This window comes from Neomonachus schauinslandi, chromosome 15, assembly GCF_002201575.2.
Source record: "Neomonachus schauinslandi chromosome 15, ASM220157v2, whole genome shotgun sequence".
Taxonomy (NCBI): Eukaryota; Metazoa; Chordata; class Mammalia; order Carnivora; family Phocidae; genus Neomonachus; species Neomonachus schauinslandi.
Window position 1 is genome coordinate 27,576,766 of NC_058417.1, and position 20,404 is coordinate 27,597,169.

Sequence of the window (20,404 nt, forward strand, 5' to 3'; positions counted from 1 at the left end):
AGCCGAAGGCAGACACCCAACTGACTGAGCCACCCACACGCCCCAAGTGGGATTGATTTCTTAATTTTTCTTTCTGCTGCTTCATTATTGGTGTATAGAAATGCAACAGATTTCTGTACGTTGATTTTGTATCCTGTGACTTTATTGAATTCGTGTATCAGTTCTAGCAGATTTTTGGTGGAGTCTTTTGTGTTTTCTATATATAGTATCATGTCATCTGCAAATAATGAAAGTTTGACTTCTTCCTTGCTGGTTACTTAACCACTTAATGCCTCAGTTTCCTCATCTTTAAAATGGAGACAATAGTTTCTAGCATTATCATCATCATCATTAGCATGGACAATGGAGGGTTGACTCTGCGTTCATTTGGAGTTACATGAGTCCAGAGGCTGGAGTCCGCTAGAGCTGGGTTCTAATCTTGTGTGATCTTCACTTCCCTGTGCCTCAAGCTTCATTCTCTTCTTTAGATGGGGATGATCACAGCTACCTCATAGTGAGATAACATCTAGAGGGCCTGGTATGCAAGAGGCATAACGGCTAATTTCCTCCCCTTCCCTCTTCCATAGCTTTTCATTCAGGACCAGACAAGTCTGGTGACTCTGACACTAAGTTTTTTCTCCTGCATCTCATCAGAGGCTTCCTACAATATAGCACTGCTTTGTATATGCTGGTTCCCTCTGCGGAGGTCTGGGGGCAGAGTGGTGGTTAAATATTTGCACATCTTTCTCTAAAAACAACTCTTCTCTGAGGGGACTATCCCCCTCAGTTGACTCCCTGGCCAGTGAGAGGTGTGTTGGAGTTATCTGAAGAAAGCTGACCATGGGTCGTGGTAGGGGAGCAAGCAAAGCAGTAGACGCCCGTGGCTGCAATTTGTCGTTCCTGACGGAGGATCCGCCACCTTTCGTTCTGTTGGGATAGCTGACTTCTGCCTCCTCACCACACCAGACAGTCTTCTATCAGCACCTGGGAGCTCCTTCTCAGATGCAAATCTGTAGTCTCTGCTCCTTGGTCTGGTGCTTGCTGACCTTTCCAGCCTCATCTCCTTCCTTCCCCTCCCCACCAGACCTAACTGCCTGCTGTCCCTCCCAGCCCCCTGCTGGTGCCTCCATGCCTGGGCACAGGCTGCTTCCTCTGCCAGGAATGTACCTTCCCCCTTCCTGGGGATCCAGTGGGCGAGCACATACCTGTTCAGTACCCAAGGGAGCACTGAAGTCACTCTGCCCTCCCACAGGCCCTTGAATGAACCTGCGTCATAACATCACAATACAATGTTTGTACACTTGTCTTCTGAGCTTCTCTAAGGCAAAGATTCCATCTTATTTATTGTTGACTCCCCCGTGGATCGTACAGTGCCTGGCACCAGGGAGGCCCTCAGTGTTGGTAGAATGAAGAAAGGAAGGGATGCCCGGTTGGGCAAATGGGCAGACAGACAGGCTCATGGGACTTGCTGAGACAGGGCTACAGACTCACTGAAGTGAGAACAACCTGGGCCTTGGCCTTTTTCGGGGGCTGGTGGGGGGATGTGTGTAACATTTCTCCCACACTAAACTTTGGTCACCACCAGACTAGTACTCCTTAAATTCTGGGAGCAAGAATGGCACTCCCATCTCAACACCGCCTGCCCGAAGATGTGTATTCACAAGGCTAGAATTCAAAGCAAGGTGGTGTGTGTGTTTGAGAACCCACTATGTTCAGGGGACTGCAGGGACACAGTGAGAAGAAATAGCATGAAAGTGCCCTCAGAAAGTCACCACGCTCTTAAATCCATCAGCGGCATTGTCATCTTCAGAACATCCTCATAAATTCAAAATGCTGTCTGGTTCCTCTGATGGTTCTTTCTGGAAGTCCTTTAGACTGCAGCAGCAGAGAGGGAAGTATGGGCACCTCCGTCATATAAAATCCCCTTTCTTGCAGCTGCGTTTCCACCCCGTAGGAACCTCTGGCCCATAGCATTATCTAGGGCCAAATAAATCATACTTTGTTCTCACAGCACTCTGGGAAAATTAGATTCAAGTGGGCGTTTGAGTCACCTTGAATGACAAGCGAGTACACAGAAAGGCACTCCTGTCCCTCTGTGGAGGGGATCCTCTGATCTGTCAGCACACATTGGCCCCCTTGCTCCTGAGTCATTGCTCTGCACTGACTGGGCCAGGGGCACAGGGTCCCGGACTGGCCCTGCCACACCCTCAGAGCAGAGGCACTGGGCTGGCTCCTCTCCACTGCATCATTCCTAAGGACAGGACGAGCTCCTAGTAAGTGTGATGTTCAAGGCTGTTGGCCAAGCCTCATCCCCAAGTAGGGTCTTCACCCTTCCCGTGCCCTGCTTCATCTCAGGATGGGCCCAGGGCAGGGGCAAAGGGAGATATTGAGAGGAAAGGGGCAGCACCAAGTGAGAAGACCCAAGCCACGTGAGAGATAGGGATCTCAGGGGGCACCCCGAGAAGGCAGGAGGCACTGGTAGCACCCAGCACTGCCCTGGGAGGGCACGGAGGGAAGGCAAGATTCTGAAGGTACTGATGTGGGCTCTTAGCCTGGGGCTTTGGAGCACGTGTTAGAAGTAGGAGGTGAGAGAGGCTGGGGCAGTGTGAGGGTTGTTGGAGTGGCTTTGCAGCAGACTCTTCATGGAGGTCCCCCTTTTGGACACCCCTCTTGCCTACCTGCCCCCCCACCTCCATGTATTCTTGGCCCTGGCGCCCCTGAAATGACACCTGATGGTTACTAGCTTCCTGTGAGGCCATCAGATAAGAAGGCCCACTCCTTCATAGCCCTAGGAGGAGACCTGCCTGGTCCGTGCCTGGAACAGTGGGCAAGTGCTTGGCTCCCACCGCCTCCTGCTATCCCCTAGAGCCTCCCTAACCTCTTTTTCTCTCTCCTTGTCTCTGCAGTCCCACCCCCTGTACCTGTGCAATGCCAGTGATGACGACAATCTGGAGCCCGGATTCATCAGCATCGTCAAGCTGGAGAGTCCCCAACGGGCCCCCCGCCCCTGCCTGTCCCTGGCCAGCAAGGTGGGTTCACACCTGACCCCCCCCACACACTCTGAACTTCACCCAGCTCCAGGCTGCGAGAGGCCCCTTTGTTCTCTGTCCCCTTGTCGCCTAGGAGTGATGTGCCCAATTCACTCAGGTTTTCTTAACTCATGACGGGTCTGAGAGGGGTGGAAATTCAGGCCCCCGTCCTTTCCCCACCAACCACCATCTACCAGCAGAACCTTCTGACTGTCATCTAGGGCATGCTCCCCGCCCCATAACCTCCCCCATCACCTGGAAGTTCCTAGACCCCTTCTCCTGCCCAGCATCAGAGCAAGGAGGGGTCAGCTGAAGGGCTTTTCCACCTCTCAGAAATACTACCTGAACATATGCAAGAATAGCAGAAATAGAAGCTGTTGCCCTGTCCGTAAACAGTTCACATTCTTCCTCCAAGATGGCGAACGGGGGGCTCCGCATTTCCATGGGGCTCGGCTGGCTGGGACTGGCGGCAGCTGCCCCCTCCCCCACAGCCTGGGCTCTCCGGTTTGCCGCACTCCTCCCTGGCCTGCTACCTCAGAGGCCCTGTGAACATGTGTATTTGTGATCCCTGCTCTAACGTTACTGTTCTCTGTGCGCTGACCGTGGGCCAGGTGGGACAGATTCTCTCTATATTATCTCGTTTACTTTGTGCAACGATCAGGAAAGCTAGACATTTTTATTCTCTATTTGACATGTGAGACAAGTGAGGGTCAGAAAACTGAAGTAACTGGGGCGCCTGGCTGGCTCAGTCAGTGGAGCATGCAACTCTTGATCTCAGGGTTGTGAGTTCGAGCCCCACCTTGGGTGTAGAGATTACTAAAAAAATAAAGAAACTTTTTAAAAAAAAAAGAAAAGAAAACTAAGTAACTTGCAAGGGTTACATAGCTAGGAAGGGGTGGAGCTGGGATTTGACCTAAGCTTTGTCTAGTTCCCAAACCTGGGCTTTTAATCTCCCTGCCCTGTTGCCTCCCATTCTGGCTGGGAACACTGAATGTATATGAGAAGATTCTCAGGGTGACCTAAGCCAGAGTGTAGTTAGATTCTGTGCGGCAGACTCAGGTCGACGTGGGGCAAGGGGTCCAGCTCCCCGGTGTGGTAAAAGAGGAAGCTGATGGTCCCCAGCCCTAGCCAGCACGCCTGCTTATTGTGCTCAGGCCCAGATCCCCCTGGGGGTTTCCTGATCCTCCTGAGGTCTGCTTCCTGAGCCAGGAGTCCCGAGGAAACAGCCTGCGTTCTTCCGCGAGCCCACCAAGGGGGGCAGGGTTGTGGACGGGATTCTGAATGTGGCCCCACACGTGGGTGAAGATATTCTTCTTTTTTTTTTTTTTAAGATTTTATTTATTTATTCGACAGAGAGAGACACAGTGAGAGCAGGAACACAAGCAGGGGGAGTGGGAGAGGGAGAAGCAGGCTTCCCGCTGAGCAGGGAGCCCGATGCGGGGCTCGATCCCAGGACCCTGGAATCATGACCTGAGCCGAAGGCAGACGCTTACTGACTGAGCCACCCAGGTGCCCTGTGGGTGAAGATACTCTGCCAGGCTGGCCCTGCTGATGCAGAAGGGGGCCACGTGGGGATGTGGGAAATGGGGGCCAGGATACACCTCGAAGAGGGAAAAGCATAGTTTCTGTGCAAGACTGTGTGGGTCTTGGGGCACCTGGGTGACTCGTTAAGTGGCCAATTCTTGGTTTCAGCGCAGGTCATGTTCTTGGGGTGGTGAGATCAAGCCCCACGTGGGCCCCCCCTTCATTTGGCTCTGCGCTCAGTGGGGAGTCTGCTTCAGGATTCTCTCTCTCCCTCTGCTCCCCCCCAAAAAGAAACAAATCTTAAAAAAAAAAAAAAAAGACCGTGTGGGTCCTTAATGGTAGCAGGATTTTGTTAGATTGAAGCTACCCTGCTTTTGGCTATTTCACTTCCCTTGCTTTACAGGATATGGGCAAATGTCATTCATTTATTCATTTGGTAGATGAGCGCCTAGTGTTTGGTAGTATGAGTGTGAGGGCAGAGAGTGTGCGTGCGCGCCTGTGTGTGTGTGAGATGCTGAGGTGGGGGGTGGAGAGAGATGGGGGAAGAAGGGCTCAGAGAAGCTCTGCTGTTCTTCTAGAGCAGCGTATGATTTCCCATACCTGGGAACACTGGGCCACGGCAGGATGCCCTCCACGCGGGAAGGTTCCTCTGGCCCTTGGAGGAGCCCACTCCTGGGGGAGAAATAAGGCACGTGCCCAGAGGCTCGGGAGTCAAGGAGCAGGTGGTCGGTGCTCTTTGAGGCACTGCTCCGTATTGCACCTTTGTTTCCTCCGCCATAAAATGGAGCTTTTATTTTCTACCCCAGTGATCATCGTGAGGATAAAAATGATGTATGTCAAGTACCAAATAGTGCCTGAGCTAAAACAAACACAGAAACAAAAAAACCATTAGGGGTTCAGAAGAAGTGCCTTGGCTGCTGCCCTGGGACCTGTTTTTCTTCCACAGCCTTTGAGGTCGCCACTCATGCTTCCTGCCCCCGCTTGGCTCCTCAGCCTCTTCACACGGGCCTTCTCCCTCGTCTCAGTGGGTGGGGCTTCTCCTCGTCTCGGTGGGCGGGGCTTCTCCTCGTCTTCTGTGGGCGAGCTCTCGCCCGGAGTTCTCCAACGGGTCAGGTCCAAGGCTTCCCTCAGGCCTCATCCTTTGGCCTCATCCTTTGACCTCACCGAGCAGCTCCTACCTGGGGTCCTCTGGCCCAAAGGAGGTCTGTGAAGGTAGTAATGGAGGTCTCTGAGCTACTTCCAAGATTTCATAAGTCCCACAAGCTTAACTAAAATATTTGTTGCTTTTGGTTACAAGTTATCTCATAGGAAAATAAATTGTACATAATAAATGCAGTTAGTTTGGTGAAACATTAAAAAAAAAATATGGCTCGGGGTGCCTGGGTGGCTCAGTCGGTTAAATGTCTGCCTTTGGCTCCGGTCATGATCCAGGGTCCTTGGATCGAGTCCTGCATCGGGCTTCCTGCTCAACGGGGAGTCTGCTTCTCCTTCTCCCTCTGCCCCTTCCCTGCTCATGCTCTCTCTTGCTCTCTATCTCAAATAAATAAATAAAATCTTTAAAGATAATTAAAAAATAAAAAATACATGGCTCATGGGAGGCATAGGGGAAAGGTGGGTTTTAGCGATAAAAGCTTGAAAACTGCTGACTTCAATCAGCTCTGCTCAGGAATATCTATTAGTATGAGTGGTGTCATCACCATCAACAGAGCTTGGGTTCTTGAGCTAGACAGCCCTGGGCCTGAAGCCGGGCATCTCCACTGCCCCTCAGTGTGACCTGGACATTTTAGCTCACCTCTCTGGCCCTCTTGTTTCCTCATCTGTAAAAGCAGAATAATAATGGGACTTACATCATAAAATAGTTATGAGGACTTAATGAGACAGTGCAGATAGAAGCTCTCAGCCCCATGCCAAGCACATAGGAATCACTCAATAAAGGATCACAATTATTACTATTGTCATCAACATCCCATGCTTTTATAGTTAACAAGATTGGGTTTTTTCTCTCATTGGCACCTCTCTTGATCTTCTCTGAAACCCTCACCATAATTTTTCTGGACTCTTCCATTCCTGTCACTGCCCCCCACCCCCCCACACCCCCGCCTATCTAGTCATCCAGATTGGTTTCTGTTTCTCTATTAGCAACTCTACAGCCATCCTTGTGATTACCCAGGCCCTAAACACCTCATGCCTGGACTAGAGCAGTGGCCTTTCACCTGGTGGAAGTAGCTGGCTCTGGAGGCAAGGCGTTGCCTCTCTTACCCTAGAGACCACTACCTGGTAATCAGGCACTTGGAAGACTGAAGTCCTGAGTGGGAATCCTGCCTCCATTGCTTTTCAGCTGTGTGATGCTGGGCAAGTTGTTCAGTCTCTCTGAGCCTTGGTTTTCTCAACTTAAAACTGGATGGACTGTCTTATAGAGTTGTGAGGAGTAAATGAACTCATGTACCCAAAGCATGTAGTAATAGCTGATATGACAATAACTAATACTTAAGGGACACTAATTATGTACCAGGTACTATTATAAGGCTTTATGTGGTTTAATTTATATAGTCTGCAAAACAATCCCGTGAAGTAGGTCCTATTATTATCCCCAGTTTACAGAAAGGAAAACTGAGGCATACAGCAGTTAAATGACACACTCAAAGTCTCACAGCTAATAGTTGGTAGCAAATTCAGGACTCAAACCTGAGCAGTCTGGGCAGAGTGGGTCTCAATATAGGTTATATCCCTTCTCCTTCCTCCTACCCTTGCTTTCGAGCCCAGGTGAATTCCATCTCTACTACTGAATCTTTCCTGCCTGGCCCAGCCCAGCTAGCCCATTAGGGGCAGAACTCCCTCTCTTCTGGCACACTGTCAGGGTCTCTGTCTGCTTTACACACCAGGTTTTAGGGGAGGGAAAAACCAAGGCTCTTTCTTCACTCCACCCCCATCCTCAAACTCAGCTCACTTTTATTGTGTATTGAAGATTTGTGTCAGATCGTGTGTGTGTGTGTGTGTGTGTATGTGTGTGTGTGGTAGGGGGAGTGGAGGGAAGGGCTTTCTGCAGTGAAGAAAGATTTGTGCACTATTGGCCTATTTCATTCATTTGTACTCTAGAACATTATCAACATTATATTATGTATATGACTTGTCTCTACAACTAGATGATGAGTTGTTCTAGAGGGCCTGGCCTTCCCTGGCTTGGTGCCCTGGGCACAGTAGGTACTCGGTCAGTCTTTGATGAGGAGAAGATGACAGAGACTGCCACTGTGTCCAGAGAGGAAACCTACAGCCCACAGAGGAGAAGAGGGTCATGTACAGTTCCCGCAGTGTACTGGTTCCAGTGGCTAGAGGCCATGGGCAGCTAGCAAGGGGGCTGGCTGATTCTTTGCAGCTCCCAAAGAGATCTCTTTATTGTTTTTCTAGAGCCCAGTCTTCCCATGCAGAGGGCCCACCCACCCTCTCTACCTTCCAGATTCCAGTCTCCCAAGAAGTGCTTCTTTCTCTCCCTCTCTCCCATTTCCTTGGGTGCAGATAGACTGGAGTGTGGGCTGCCATCTGGCCCCAAGTCTTGCTGTTTGATTCCTAGAACTCTGGACACAGGTACCCACTGCCTGAAAGTCCTGTTTGTTTCCCCTGTTGGCCAGTATGCTCTCTTTGATCTCTTTTACAACTTTGTAATTATGGGCTGTAATGGGCTGGGGTGTTTGAACATCAGGGTAATTACTTTCCACTGTTCCTACCCCAATTCTTCAAAGAGAGGGGGGCTGGGGAAAGTAAGAAAATCTCTGGAGAAGGAAGACTGTGCCCTTCCCTCATGCTCTTCCAGGCTGGGTTGGGTGTAGGGTCTCAATTTGGGCATGAGAAACATGAGGACTTGGCAGCATGAGAGATCCAGGAGTCAAATCTTTCACTACTGGGGTGACCTCCCCATGCCTTGGCCAAGTCCTAGACTGTGACATTAGCAGTGGGAGCCCCTCTCCTTGTCCTCTGGGGCTGCTCCCGTACCCTGGCTTGGGGGTTTCTGAAGCCTGGAGAGCTTCTCTTTGTCTGGGGTCCCCTAGTTGGGCTGGACTTCCTGGGAGTAAGTGGGCAGGAGGACACCGAAGGCTAAGACGTCTCAATTTCTTCAGCAATTCCATTCTGGAGTCCTGTGAACTTCCAGTCAGTTAGGCTGGCCAACCTGGGCCTGGGCTGGGCCTGGGTGCTGCTCAATGGTCCAGCTGGGCTCCTCAGCAACTCGGGGAGGGAGGGAAGGAGGAAGGGGGAAAGTCACCCTCCTGACCCCAAACAGGGCCTCACTAGAGTGTCTCCACCACCTTCCAGGGCTCCCCTGCCTGTAGGCTGTTCTGAGGGGCCCCCTGGTCCCTGCTGCCTCCTGGGGAGTGAGGAGCAGGAGCCAGGAGCCGCTCCCTGGGCCTGCCAGGCAGGAGACCTGCCCAGACAGGCTCTCCCCAGGGAAGGAAAGCAGAGATCAAAGGCCTGAGCGTGTGAGTAGGCTCCTCCGCCTGCCACTGCTGCTGGCAGAGGGATTAACTCCTTCAGTGCCTGCAGCCCAGCCCCAAAGACTCAGCAGGCCCCCAGGGGCACGAGGTCCCAGCCTGATACCCTTACGAGATGAGCCTGGGCTTTGGGGAGAAAGGCTGGCGAGTGGTGGTGCTGGGCAGGGCAGCCCGACGCCGAGGCAAGGTAACATCTGTCTTGCTCCTTTGCCCTTATGCCTCCACCCAGCCCTTGCTCTTATCTCCCTTCTCTTACCCCACACCCAGAGCTGCTAGATTCCTGCCTTTTTTCTCTTTTTGGCTTGGCTCTGCTCTGCTCTGCCTGCCTGGCTAGATTCTGCTGCCCCACGCCTGCTCTTGGAGCCTTGGCAAGCACGCACGCACGCACAGTTGTGCCCTTGTGGGAACAGCCCCTCAGGTCCCTCCCCGCTGAATCTCCAGTGCCACCTCAGGGAGGGGGCGCAGGGACAAAACACTGGATGGGGACCCCATTAAGTCCTTGAATTGGAGCCAGGAAACGTGTTGACAAACTAGAGTGTGGCAGGGAGAGATACACCAAGAAATAGGCTGAGCCTGGGGCTCTGCCATGGAGACCTTGGGTGGCAGCAGGGTCCCAGGCCTTTGGGGGATGCCCTGCAGGCTCCTTTCATCAGGCAGGGTTGGACCTTGGAAAGCCCAGCTCTATTCTGAAGGAGCTCTCCATCTGTCTTTTCTCCCCTTCTCTCTCTCTGTACTGGGGACTGGTCACCCTTCCCCACTCCCTGGGGGTGCTGGTCATTCCCTGCTTTCTGTTCTCACAGCTCTTAGTGAAGGCAGACCTGTGGTACTTTGAGGGCAGGGAGATGTCTTATTTGTCCTTAGCTCTAGAGCCTAGTCCACTGCCTGGCACCTACTAAATCCTTGTTAAGGGTTTATTTGATTACAAAAGGAAGGATTGAATGTTGTCCTTGAAGGCAGTGGGAGCTGGGTGAGCTCAGGGCAGGACAGGGATCCTAGTCCCACTGCCCCCTTGCATGTGTCATAGAGGAGTGTGCAGAGATACGGTGTACGCAATGTCCTAGGATGGGATAGACGTGTGAGGGTGAGGCCAGGGCATGGACGGGCTGTGTCCTCCCCTGACCCCAGCGGGACCTCTGCTGTGTGTCTCTGCAGGCCCGGATGGCGGGGGAGCGAGGAGCCAGCGCTGTCCTTTTTGACATCACGGAGGATCGAGCTGCTGCTGAGCAGGTACCCAGGGACATTGGGGTGTTTGAGGAGGGAGCTGGATGGAGGGAGATAAAGTCACCTGGGGAAAGACAAGTCAGGACACAGCAGCCCTTGCGGGCACTTTCCCTCCTGCAGCTGCAGCAGCCCCTGGGGCTGACTTGGCCGGTGGTGTTGATCTGGGGTAAGGACGCCGAGAAGCTGATGGAGTTTGTGTACAAGAACCGCAAGGCCCACGTTAGGATTGAGCTGAAGGAGCCCCCAACCTGGGTAAGCACGCCAGGTCTCCAGACTCTGCCCTAGCATGCATCCTCACCACCACTTTGTCCTGTGGCGACTCCCATCAAAAGCCCTTGGACTCCTGGAACCAAAGAGAATTTAGAAATCCTACAGTTCAACTTCATCCACCAGCTATGTGCTTCTGGACAAGTTTCTTCCCCCTCCAGGCTTCATCTGCAGAATGAATAGATTAGGCCAGCTGAGTTGTAAAGTTGTCTTCAGCTCTGTGGTTTCATGGCACAGAGTAGCAGAGCCAGAATGAAACCCTGGCCCCCAGCTCCTGAGGCCCTGGCTGGTGTTTCTCCACCAGCTAGAAATCTCACCCAGCTGGTCACTGGGAGGCTCCCACTCTGCAGGGGAGTCCCTTTTCTCTTTTCCCCAAGCACATGGGTCTTCAGATAGTATCTCTCGAAGCTGACATCTGGAGGACCCTCTCCTATGAGTGCCCGTGGGCAGAGAGGGACCACGTAGCCCCACCTGCATGTTCCTCCCCACCTCATCCCCTCTGCTGGAAGACTCAAGGGGACCTCTAGCTCTCTGTCTCCTCGGCACCTGAGTTTCTCTCAAATTGGCCCGGCTCCTTCCAGAAGTATGACTCTTTCCATCTCTGCTCACTCCCCCAGCCAGATTATGATGTGTGGATCCTCCTGACAGTGGTGGGCACCATCTTTGTGGTCATCCTGGCTTCAGTGCTGCGCATCCGGTGCCGCCCCCACCACAGCAGGCCGGTGAGCAGGGCGGGCTCCCTGGTGGAAGTGGGCATGTTCCTGAGTGTGGGAGGGTAAAGAGCAGGAAGGGAAAAGGGAGGAAAGAAGGTGCCCTTATGCTCTTGAAATCATTTACATCTAAATACCCTGGCATCTGACTTGTTGATCTCCAGCAGCCCCTCCACATAGGTTTACCCATTCATTTATTTATTCAGCAAATAGCGGGAGCTCCTAGTATGGACCAGGCACGGTTCCAGGCGTTGGCGATAGCACGGTGAACAAAAAGATCCCTTCCCTCAGGGAGCTTTCATTCTAATAGGAATAGATGGACAATAAACAAAATAAATTATCTATGTGGTATTTTGGATGGTTGTATGTGCCAGAGAGAAAAATAAAATAGAAGAAGGAAGAGGGAATGTAAAGGGACAGGGTTAATTAGTAAAAGCAAAGCCAGAGAAGCCTTCATTGTGAGGGTGGCATTTACAGGAAAGACCCTAAGTGGGGGAGGGGGTCGGATGTGCAGATATCTGGGGAGAGCGTGATCGGACAGAGAGCACAGTAGAGGCAAAGGCCTTGAGGCACAAGTGTGCCCAGTATGTCTGAGGAACTGCTAGGGGGCCATGCGCCCGGAATAGAGCGAGTGAGAGGGCAGAGCAGGAGGTGAGGACAGGAGTTTGCTGGACTGCTGAGGCCATTGGCAGGACTGTGTTTTTTCACTCTGGTGAAGTGGGAGCTACTAGAGGATTTTGAGCAGAAGTAGTACCGTGATCTGACTTAGGTTTTAAGGGGGGAGGATGGGTGTGTTGTTGGGTGGTTAATGGGATTAGAAATTCAGTTTGATGAGGGGTGCCTGGGTGGCTCAGTTGATTAAGCGACTGCCTTCGGCTCAGGTCACGATCCCGGAGTCCTGGGATCGAGTCCCGCATCGGGCTCCCTGCTAGGCGGGGAGCCTGCTTCTCCCTCTGCCGCTGCCTCTCTCTATCTCTCTCTCTGACTCTCGTGAATAAATAAATAAAACGGACAAAAAAAAATTTTTTTTAAATAAAAAAAAAATAAAGAAATTCAGTTTGATGGGCCTATGAAAAACCTCTCCTGGGCCATCAAGGAAAGGAAAGCTTGATGGTATGGTTGGGGGGTGGTGGGGTGGGAGGACTTGGCTGGCTTGGCAGAGCCACGTATGAGCTTGAAGGGGACAGACTCCTAGGGGTAGTCAATCGGCCATGTGATCTCACTGGTGGTGGGAACCGAGTACAGACCGAGGTCCACGGGTGAGGGGAGAGGAGCCCTTGCCCTGTCCTGAGCCCCACCCCTCTTCCCAGGATCCCCTTCAGCAGCGAACAGCCTGGGCCATCAGCCAGCTGGCCACCAGGAGGTACCGGGCCAGCTGCAGGAGGGCTCGGGCTGAGTGTCCAGACTCGAGTAGCAGCTGTAGCTCAGCCCCCGTGTGTGCCATTTGCCTGGAGGAGTTCTCTGAGGGCCAGGTAAGGCAGGCCTCGGGCTTGCCCTCCGTGACCGGGCTGGGGAGGGAAGCTGGAGCGTGGGAGGCCAGGTGAGGCACTGAAGGCCGCTGCACGTGCTCTGGTTGCACCTGTGTCCTGTGTATCTTGCGTGAGGCAGAGGGAGGGGACAGCCCTGAGGTCTGGCTCTTTTCCTGGTCTTCCAGGGAAAGGCACTAGTCCTTGTTGAGTGTTGTCCGCGTGCCAGGCTCTGCAGTGGGTGCTGTAGATGCATGATCTCATTTTAGCCTCACGACAATGCGCGGTGGGGGTAGATTCGGTTTTTATCCTCATGTTGGAGCAGAAAACTATCTGTTAAGGAACTTGCCCAAGGTCATGCAGCTAAGTGGCAAAATCCAGGCTTACCTGACACCAAAGCCCTTACCGTTTCTATTCTACTATGTGGTATTTTACAAGAAGGTCATGGCAAGAAGGGGAGGCCTGGTTCTACTGCTGTAGCTACAGATAACTTTGGTTTGGACCCCCTTGTGTTCTGCAGGAGCTACGGGTCATTTCCTGCCTCCATGAGTTCCATCGTGTGTGTGTGGACCCCTGGCTACATCAGCATCGGACTTGCCCTCTCTGCATGTTCAACATCGTAGGTAGGAGGTGGGCCAAGCAGTCCCCTGTGTGCAGCCAGAGGGGTCTAGGACAAGGCTGCCCTCTGACGAAGGGTGTTGCCTTGAAGCTGAGGAGAAAGCAGGTCTGCCTTAATAGTTCTTTAAGCTGTGTCCTGCCCAAGAGAGCCTCATATGAAGGGGTCTACCATTCACATTGTAGACTTCTTTATTACTTTAAAAATTGTTTGTGTTTTCATCACAACTTTGTTGATCCTACACCTAGATAGTTTGTGTATTTATAATTCTGGTTTTCTGGCAATAAAGTATCTTGTTCTAACAAAACCAGGATAGTATGAAAATTTCCTAAAAGACGAAAGTGAAGTATCTTGAGGAAAGAGAGCCTTTTTCTAATTTACCCAAAGGTGCACTATGGGCCAGTGGTGGCCCCGAGTGAAAGAGCCCCACATGGGCTGGTGGAAGGAGCAGGGATGGACATGCAGAGTGGACTCCCGGGGAGAGAGACTGACTGGAAGGAACCGGGCATCCCAGGGCACAGGCAGATGAGGAGTGTAACCTGGTCCCCCAACTCTGACTGAACATGCAGGCTATGTGGCTTGAATAGGTGTAGTGCTGCCACCTTCCACAGGTTTGTGGACTCAAACACCTATGCTCTTGGTTCTTTCTTCCAGAGGGAGATTCATTTTCTCAGTCCCTGGGACCCTCTCGATCTTACCAGGAACCAGGCCGGAGACTCCACCTCATTCGCCAGCATCCTGGCCATGCCCACTACCACCTACCTGCTGCCTACCTGTTGGGCCCTTCCCGGAGTGCAGTGGCCCGGCCCCCACGACCCGGTCCCTTCCTAACGTCCCAGGAGCCAGGTGCGGCCCCCCGGCACCACCGCCTCCCCAGAGCTGCACATCCCAGGGCTCCGGGGGAGCAGCAGCGCCTGGCAGCGGCCCAGCACCCCTATGCACAGGGCTGGGGGCCGAGCCACCCCCGAGGCACTTCGCAGCACCCCTCTGCTTGCCCAGCACCCCCACGCTGGGCCAGGCCTCACGACAGCAGTGGTTCTGGAGAAAGCTACCGCACAGAACGCAGTGGCTACATGGCAGATGGGCCCGCCAGTGACTCCAGTTCGGGGCCCTGTCACGGCTCCTCAAGTGACTCAGTGGTCAACTGCACAGACATCAGCCTGCAGGGCATCCACGGCAGCAGCTCTACCTTCCGCAGCTCCCTGAGCAGTGACTTTGACCCCTTGGTATACTGCAGCCCGGAAGGGGAGCCCCGGGGGGAGGAGACTCAGCCTAGTGTGACCTCTCGGCCCCGGTCTTTGGACTCAGTGGTGCCCACAGGGGCAACCCAGGTTTCCAGCCACGTCTACTTCCACCGCCACCAGCACCACCACTACAAGAAACGCTTCCAGTGGCACGGCCGGAAGCCTGGCCCAGAAACTGGGGTCCCCCAGGCCAGGCCTGCCATTCCTCGGACACAGCCCCAGCCAGAGCCGCCTTCCCCTGATCAGCAAGCTGCCAGATCCAACCCAACTGCCCCTTCGGGGCAGCTCCCCAACCCACAATGGCCCAGGGCCCTCGTGGAGGCGGCCCTAGGCCCAGCTGATGCCACCAACCCCAGTCCCAGCAGCCTCTTCCATTTGCAGAAATCCAGCCTCCCTGTTCGACACCCACAGAGGAAAAGGCGGGGGGGCCTCTCAGAGCTCACCCCAGCCTCTCAGCCCCAGGACTTGACTGCACACCCAGCTTGCCAGATTTTTCCCCACTACAGTACCAGCTTGGCATACCCTTGGTCCCCGGAGGCCCACCCATTGATCTTTGGACCTCCAGGCCCAGACAGGAGGCTGCTACCAGAAAGCCCAGGCCCTTGTTACTCAAGTTCACAGCCGGTGTGGCTGTGTCTGACTCCACGCCAGTCCCTCGGACCGCACCCACCCGGAGAGGGGCCTTCCGAATGGAGTTCTGGCACCCCAGAGGGCAGGCCATGCCCTTACCCACACTGCCAGGTGCCGCCAGCCCAGCCTGGTGAGTTTTCAGGGGAGGAGGGTGTGGTGAGGAGAGGATACCAGAGGTTACTGCAGCCTGGGGGAAGTCAGCCAACGAGGGGTTGACAGAAGCTGCGAAGGGGGCAGTGGGGTAGCATTCAAAATACTGAACAACAGGCATAGCATAGGATGGTGCCTGAAGTGATGTGACCCTGCCCGCTGATAGTCCTTTAGTTGCCAGACCAGAGGGAGGGCTCAGGGGAAGCGCCCGTGTGGATGAAACATCAGAAAGCACCTAGGTGGTCTGAGGCAGCAGCTCCAATGTAAGTGTTTCAATATTGTAATAATTAGTAAAGCTGCGCACACAGTTATCAGCTCTAGAGATTTATTTATTTATTTGAGAGAGAAAGAGAGAGACTGGGGAGGGGCAGAGGGAGAGAATCCTCAAGCAGACTCCCTGCTGAGCGCAGAGTCTGACGTGGGGCTCAATCCCACGACCCCAAGATCATGACCTGAGCCAAAGCCAAGAGTCAGGTGCTTCACTGACTGAGCCACCCAGGTGTCCCCAATTATCAGCTTTAAATACAAAGAAGGCCAACAAGTGTTCCTTGCTCTTGAGGAGAGCACGGAGAAGTAATTACTGATAGCTATAATCCTGGGCAATATGAGGTCTTGTAGGAGAAATAATTGCAGATATCCATAACACTAGGCCATATGACAAGAGCTATGTAAATGATTAGAAAGAAAGAAAGGAAGGAAGGAAGGAAGAGAGAGAGAGAGAAAGAGAGAGAGAGAGAGAGAAAGGAAAGAAAGAAAGAAAGAAAGAAAGAGAAAGAAAGAAAAAAGGAAAAAGAAAAGAAAAGAAAAAAAGGTCACGGGTGGTTCCCAGCATCCCTGTGGGTCCTTAGGGTTTCTCCTCTCCCTCTGGGGTAAAAGAACAACTAAGGCTTTCCTTCTAAGCACCATTATTAATAAGACCAACCTCGTTTTCCTGGGGCCTCAGTGCATCCCTGATAATTGTATTACAACCAATTGTGATAATGTAAACCCTCAATTTTAACTGGGTGTTTCTTTGTTCAAATGCTCCTCTTCCTCCTCCAGAGCACCCCTCCCCATTTTTCTCATCGTCTCCCACGGTGTGGATGACAAAGCTCTTTGCCTACAGCTATCACTAGGCACCCCAAAAGGGAACCCAAAGGTCCTGAAATATAAGACCTCACAGTCTAGGAACCCTACAGTCAAGACCTAGAGCTGTTATCATTCATTCATTCACTCCTTCCCTCCTTTTTTCTTCCTGCATTGGATGCTTGCTATGGGGTAGGTTCCAGGCTAGGCTCTGAGGACATGGAACTTGTCAACCAGGAGATCCAGGTCTGTGGGGTCAGAGGCATGTACACAGTTACAGTAGAGAAAATCATGGCTTCCATGGAGCCATGCAAAGCAAGCTTTGGCCATGTGTTTGACGATCCATTCGGACCCTGTCACGTGTGTGCTTTCAGGGCTGCTGGAGCCAGACCACCACCTCTCCCGTACTTAGAACTGGTTTCGACGCCTCCCTCTTCCCTGCTCCTCAAATCCAGTCGGTGCCAGGTTCTGTTAACTCTGTCCCTGAGAGCTTTTTTACCTTCTCCTTCAGAACTGATGGCCCCTGCCCACGTCTTAGATGAAGCCTAAAGATCAAGGCAGGAGCCTCCTAGCTCTTCCCTCCCCTCTTACAGGGCCATGAAGGGGGGCCCTGCACATACAGTGACCCTGCTTGACTGCTGCTGCCAGGCTCATCTTCCTCAAATAAGCTGTCCAGAAATTTCCACATGTTCTGTTTTCTCCTCAGTAAAGAAAAACTGAGCCTGGTTTGGCCTTCAAAGCTCTAGCACCAACTAGCCCCCACCTTCCTTCCCCACTTTCTTTTTCTTTTTTTTTTTTTTTAAAGATTTTATTTATTTATTTGACAGAGAGAGAGACAGCGAGAGCAGGAACACAAGCAGGGGGAATGGGAGAGGGAGAAGCAGGCTTCTTGCTGAGCAGGGAGCCCGATGTGGGACTCGATCCCAGGACCCTGGGATCATGACCTGAGCCGAAGGCAGATGCTTAACGACTAAGCCACCTAGGCGCCCCCCACTTTATTTTTCACTCTTCCCCTTTCCTTCCCCTGCCCCATGCTTTAGCCAAACCTAGTAAACACTTCTTGCAGTCCCTATAACCCAGACTATTCTGCTGCCTTCCTATTCCCATAAATCCAGTTCTTACCTATTTCTGCAGGACCAGCTCATTTATCTTCGCTTTCAGGAAGCCCTTCCTGATTGCTCCACTTGAACATGATCTGTCCCCTTTCCAGGAAAGGTCTTATGATCCAGTCCTGTCCCACTGCATAATTTCCCTTTGCATGCACACCTTCTCTCCTACAAGATAATCAGATCCCTGCTTATTCTTCTATTTGGCACATGGTAACAGGCCAGATTCACAAGTGCTTAATAAGTATTTACTGGGTTAATGAGCGAATAGTAAGTATTTGTAACACACTGGTTGCTGTATATGTTTCTCTTTCTTTAGCTTTTTTGTTTCTCTCTCCCCTGTATCCCAACTGGGGCCCCTCCCAGCTTTCAGTCTAATTGCCCCTTCTGGACACATTCCCTGCTCCTCCCTCTCTGTGGTTCTCTCCCAGCCATACTGTCTTGCAGGTGGGACAGGAAGGCGGCTGGCCTGACCCTCAGTGACCTCTTTCCTCCCCTCTCTCTAAATGCAGGCTCAGAGGAGGAGATTGAGGAGCTGTGTGAACAGGCTGTGTGAGATGCTCAGACCTAGCTCCAACCAAGAGCATGCTTCGGATGACTCGGGCCCTACCTGGCACAGAGTCCTGCTCCTGAGAGAAGAAAGGACCTCAGAAAACAGCCCTCTTTTTTTGCCAGACTCCCTGGAACCTCCAGAAGAGGAGTGGTGATGGTGGGTGGCAGGTGTTCCCTGCTCCCAGCTCTGGAACTTGTGTGCAGAATGCATCTTGCAGGGCGGCAAGTCTGTGTCCAGCCAGGCAACCAGCTGCTACCTATGTGGGCTGGCTCCCTTAAAGGCTGTTTTTTGAGAACAGGAAGCTAGATATGGGTAGACAGGTGTTATAAAGGTGCTGCTCCTTTCCCCAGGCCCAGCAGGCCTTCCTCATCCCAAGTCTCATGTGCATACCTGCCAATGGGTCCTTCTTACCTCCTTTCTTGGGTGAGTCCTGCACACCAGCTTTGACTCCTCGGTAAAGCTGCCGCATCAGCAGCAACCCCAGCTTTTATCATTTCCCTTCTTTGCAAAAGGATCGGGAACATAGGTGAGCCCTGAGCCCTAAAAAGGGAGGTTCTGCAGCTTCTCCAGGCAGTACCTGCCCTGGTGCATAAGGGAGAATGTTTTTCCCTTCTTGTCCTTAATTGTCAGATCCACTATATTAAGTCAGAGGGGAGGCTCTGGGAAGCCAGGGTGTGGAGTTCTGTCCCTAAAGTGGTACTGCGCCCTGAAGAACCTGGGATGAAGCCTCCGACTTTCAAACTCCCTCGTCACTCCAGCAGCCCCAGTTCCTCTGGGGGTTGGGGGTGGGGACAGTGGGGAGGGAATAATTCTTTCCTGGAATTACCCAAAGTCCTAAAGTAGGTGGAAAGAAGAGGATTTCTGCTGGACTGCATCTAGAAGAGGGAGGATGGAATGAAGGTAGAAAAGACAGAATTACAGCTGAACAAGGACAACAACGAATTCTTCTCTGGGAGTTTTCTCTCAGAGCAGGGATGAGGAACAGGGGAAAATACAGGAAAAGCAAAGTGGGACATTTGGGTTTAGATGGCTCCAAGGCCCAGCTTCCCATGATAAGCCATACAGGCCAGGGACACCCAGGAAGGTGTGCATGCAAGAGGTTGTGCATGTAGGACATCTGGCCCGGGTAGCTGGTACCCGAGTGGGCAAGGGCTGAGGAGCCTCCTGAGGGTAACATTCACCCCAGGGCAGCTGGACTATTGCTGGCTCCTCAGGCATTATCCCATTTGGAATGTGAATGTGGGAGCTAAGTGGGCACAGGACCCTACCTGGGAAACTTCTTCCCTCAAAGTCAGTGGGGAACTAGCACCTAGGCACCCACATGGGTATTTATATCTGAACCAGACAGAAAGACGCTTGAATCAGGCACTATGTTGAGAAATGTATTTATTTGCTAATATATTTATCCATAAATGAGGTCTGGTCTCGTGGTTTTGTTCTGTCATGATGGTCACTCAGGGTAACAGCTTCATCTTCTACATTTGACAGAAATAAGTTATTTCCAATATCAGAAGTTAGGCTCTGATTTATGAAAGGATAGGACAGAGTGGTGGGCTAGGCAACAAGAATTGGTTTTCAAGCCCCTAAAAGCATGATTTAGTGACATCAGGGAAGGGCGAAAGCATGACTGGATTCTGTGGTCCAGTCGTTATCTGTATTATTCTATCTTTTACTTCACACTCTTATTTGTGATGCTTCGGTGACTTTGTGACCTTTGGTAAATACTCTATGCCTCACTTTTTCCACCCATAAAATAGACCTACTTCACAGAGTTGTTGCAGGGCTCCCCTGAGAGAAGAGTGAAAGCATGTTTGGAGGTGGAAAGTATCCAGTGCTGGAGAACATTCTAACCCCAGTCACAGAGCCCATGTGAACACAGCATGGCATGGGCACAAGAAGCAGGCCCCCCTTGAAGAAGCTCTGTTTCAGTTGGGAGGCCCGGTTGGGAGGATAGAACAGCAGGGCCTGAAACTATTTATATCCCAGAGCTCCAATTCTGATAAACACCAATGACCGTGCTCTGCCTACTCGTGGGACTACTGTGAGGAACAAGAGCTGGTGCTAAGTTGGTATGAATTCCACAGAGCCTGGGGCGGTCTTTGCTCCCATCCTCACAAAGCACATTTTCCCTTCTGCTTCTCCACGAAAGGTTTCGTAGGGGTGGTCATTGTCCGTTGCCCAGTTTTGAACCACAGAGCAAAGAAGCATCTAGCTTTCTATAAGGTGAAGAAAAAAAAAAAAGACACACTCTCCTATGCCCTACAGATGTTCTCAAGTAAAGGAACTGTCTAAACGCTAAACGCTGCACAAAGCCTAAATAACCAGCTGGAACAAGGAAAGTACGTAAAGAGTTTTAAAAAATA

The 20,404-nt window shown here is 52.2% G+C and overlaps 1 protein-coding gene across 1 annotated transcript in view; it reads left to right on the forward strand.

The window, feature by feature from the left end:
- The window catches only part of RNF43 (ring finger protein 43), a 61,400-nt gene extending 43,017 nt beyond the window's left edge, over window positions 1–18,383 (forward strand). Inside the window, exons 2-9 of the mRNA XM_021704066.1 lie at window positions 2,886–3,008; window positions 10,166–10,240; window positions 10,355–10,486; window positions 11,119–11,223; window positions 12,522–12,683; window positions 13,198–13,300; window positions 13,948–15,297; window positions 18,001–18,383. Coding sequence (XP_021559741.1) covers window positions 2,886–3,008; window positions 10,166–10,240; window positions 10,355–10,486; window positions 11,119–11,223; window positions 12,522–12,683; window positions 13,198–13,300; window positions 13,948–15,297; window positions 18,001–18,044 — 2,094 coding nt within the window. The 3' untranslated portion in view covers window positions 18,045–18,383. The remainder of the gene's footprint in view (window positions 1–2,885; window positions 3,009–10,165; window positions 10,241–10,354; window positions 10,487–11,118; window positions 11,224–12,521; window positions 12,684–13,197; window positions 13,301–13,947; window positions 15,298–18,000) is intronic.
- Window positions 18,384–20,404: the final 2,021 nt, after the last annotated feature.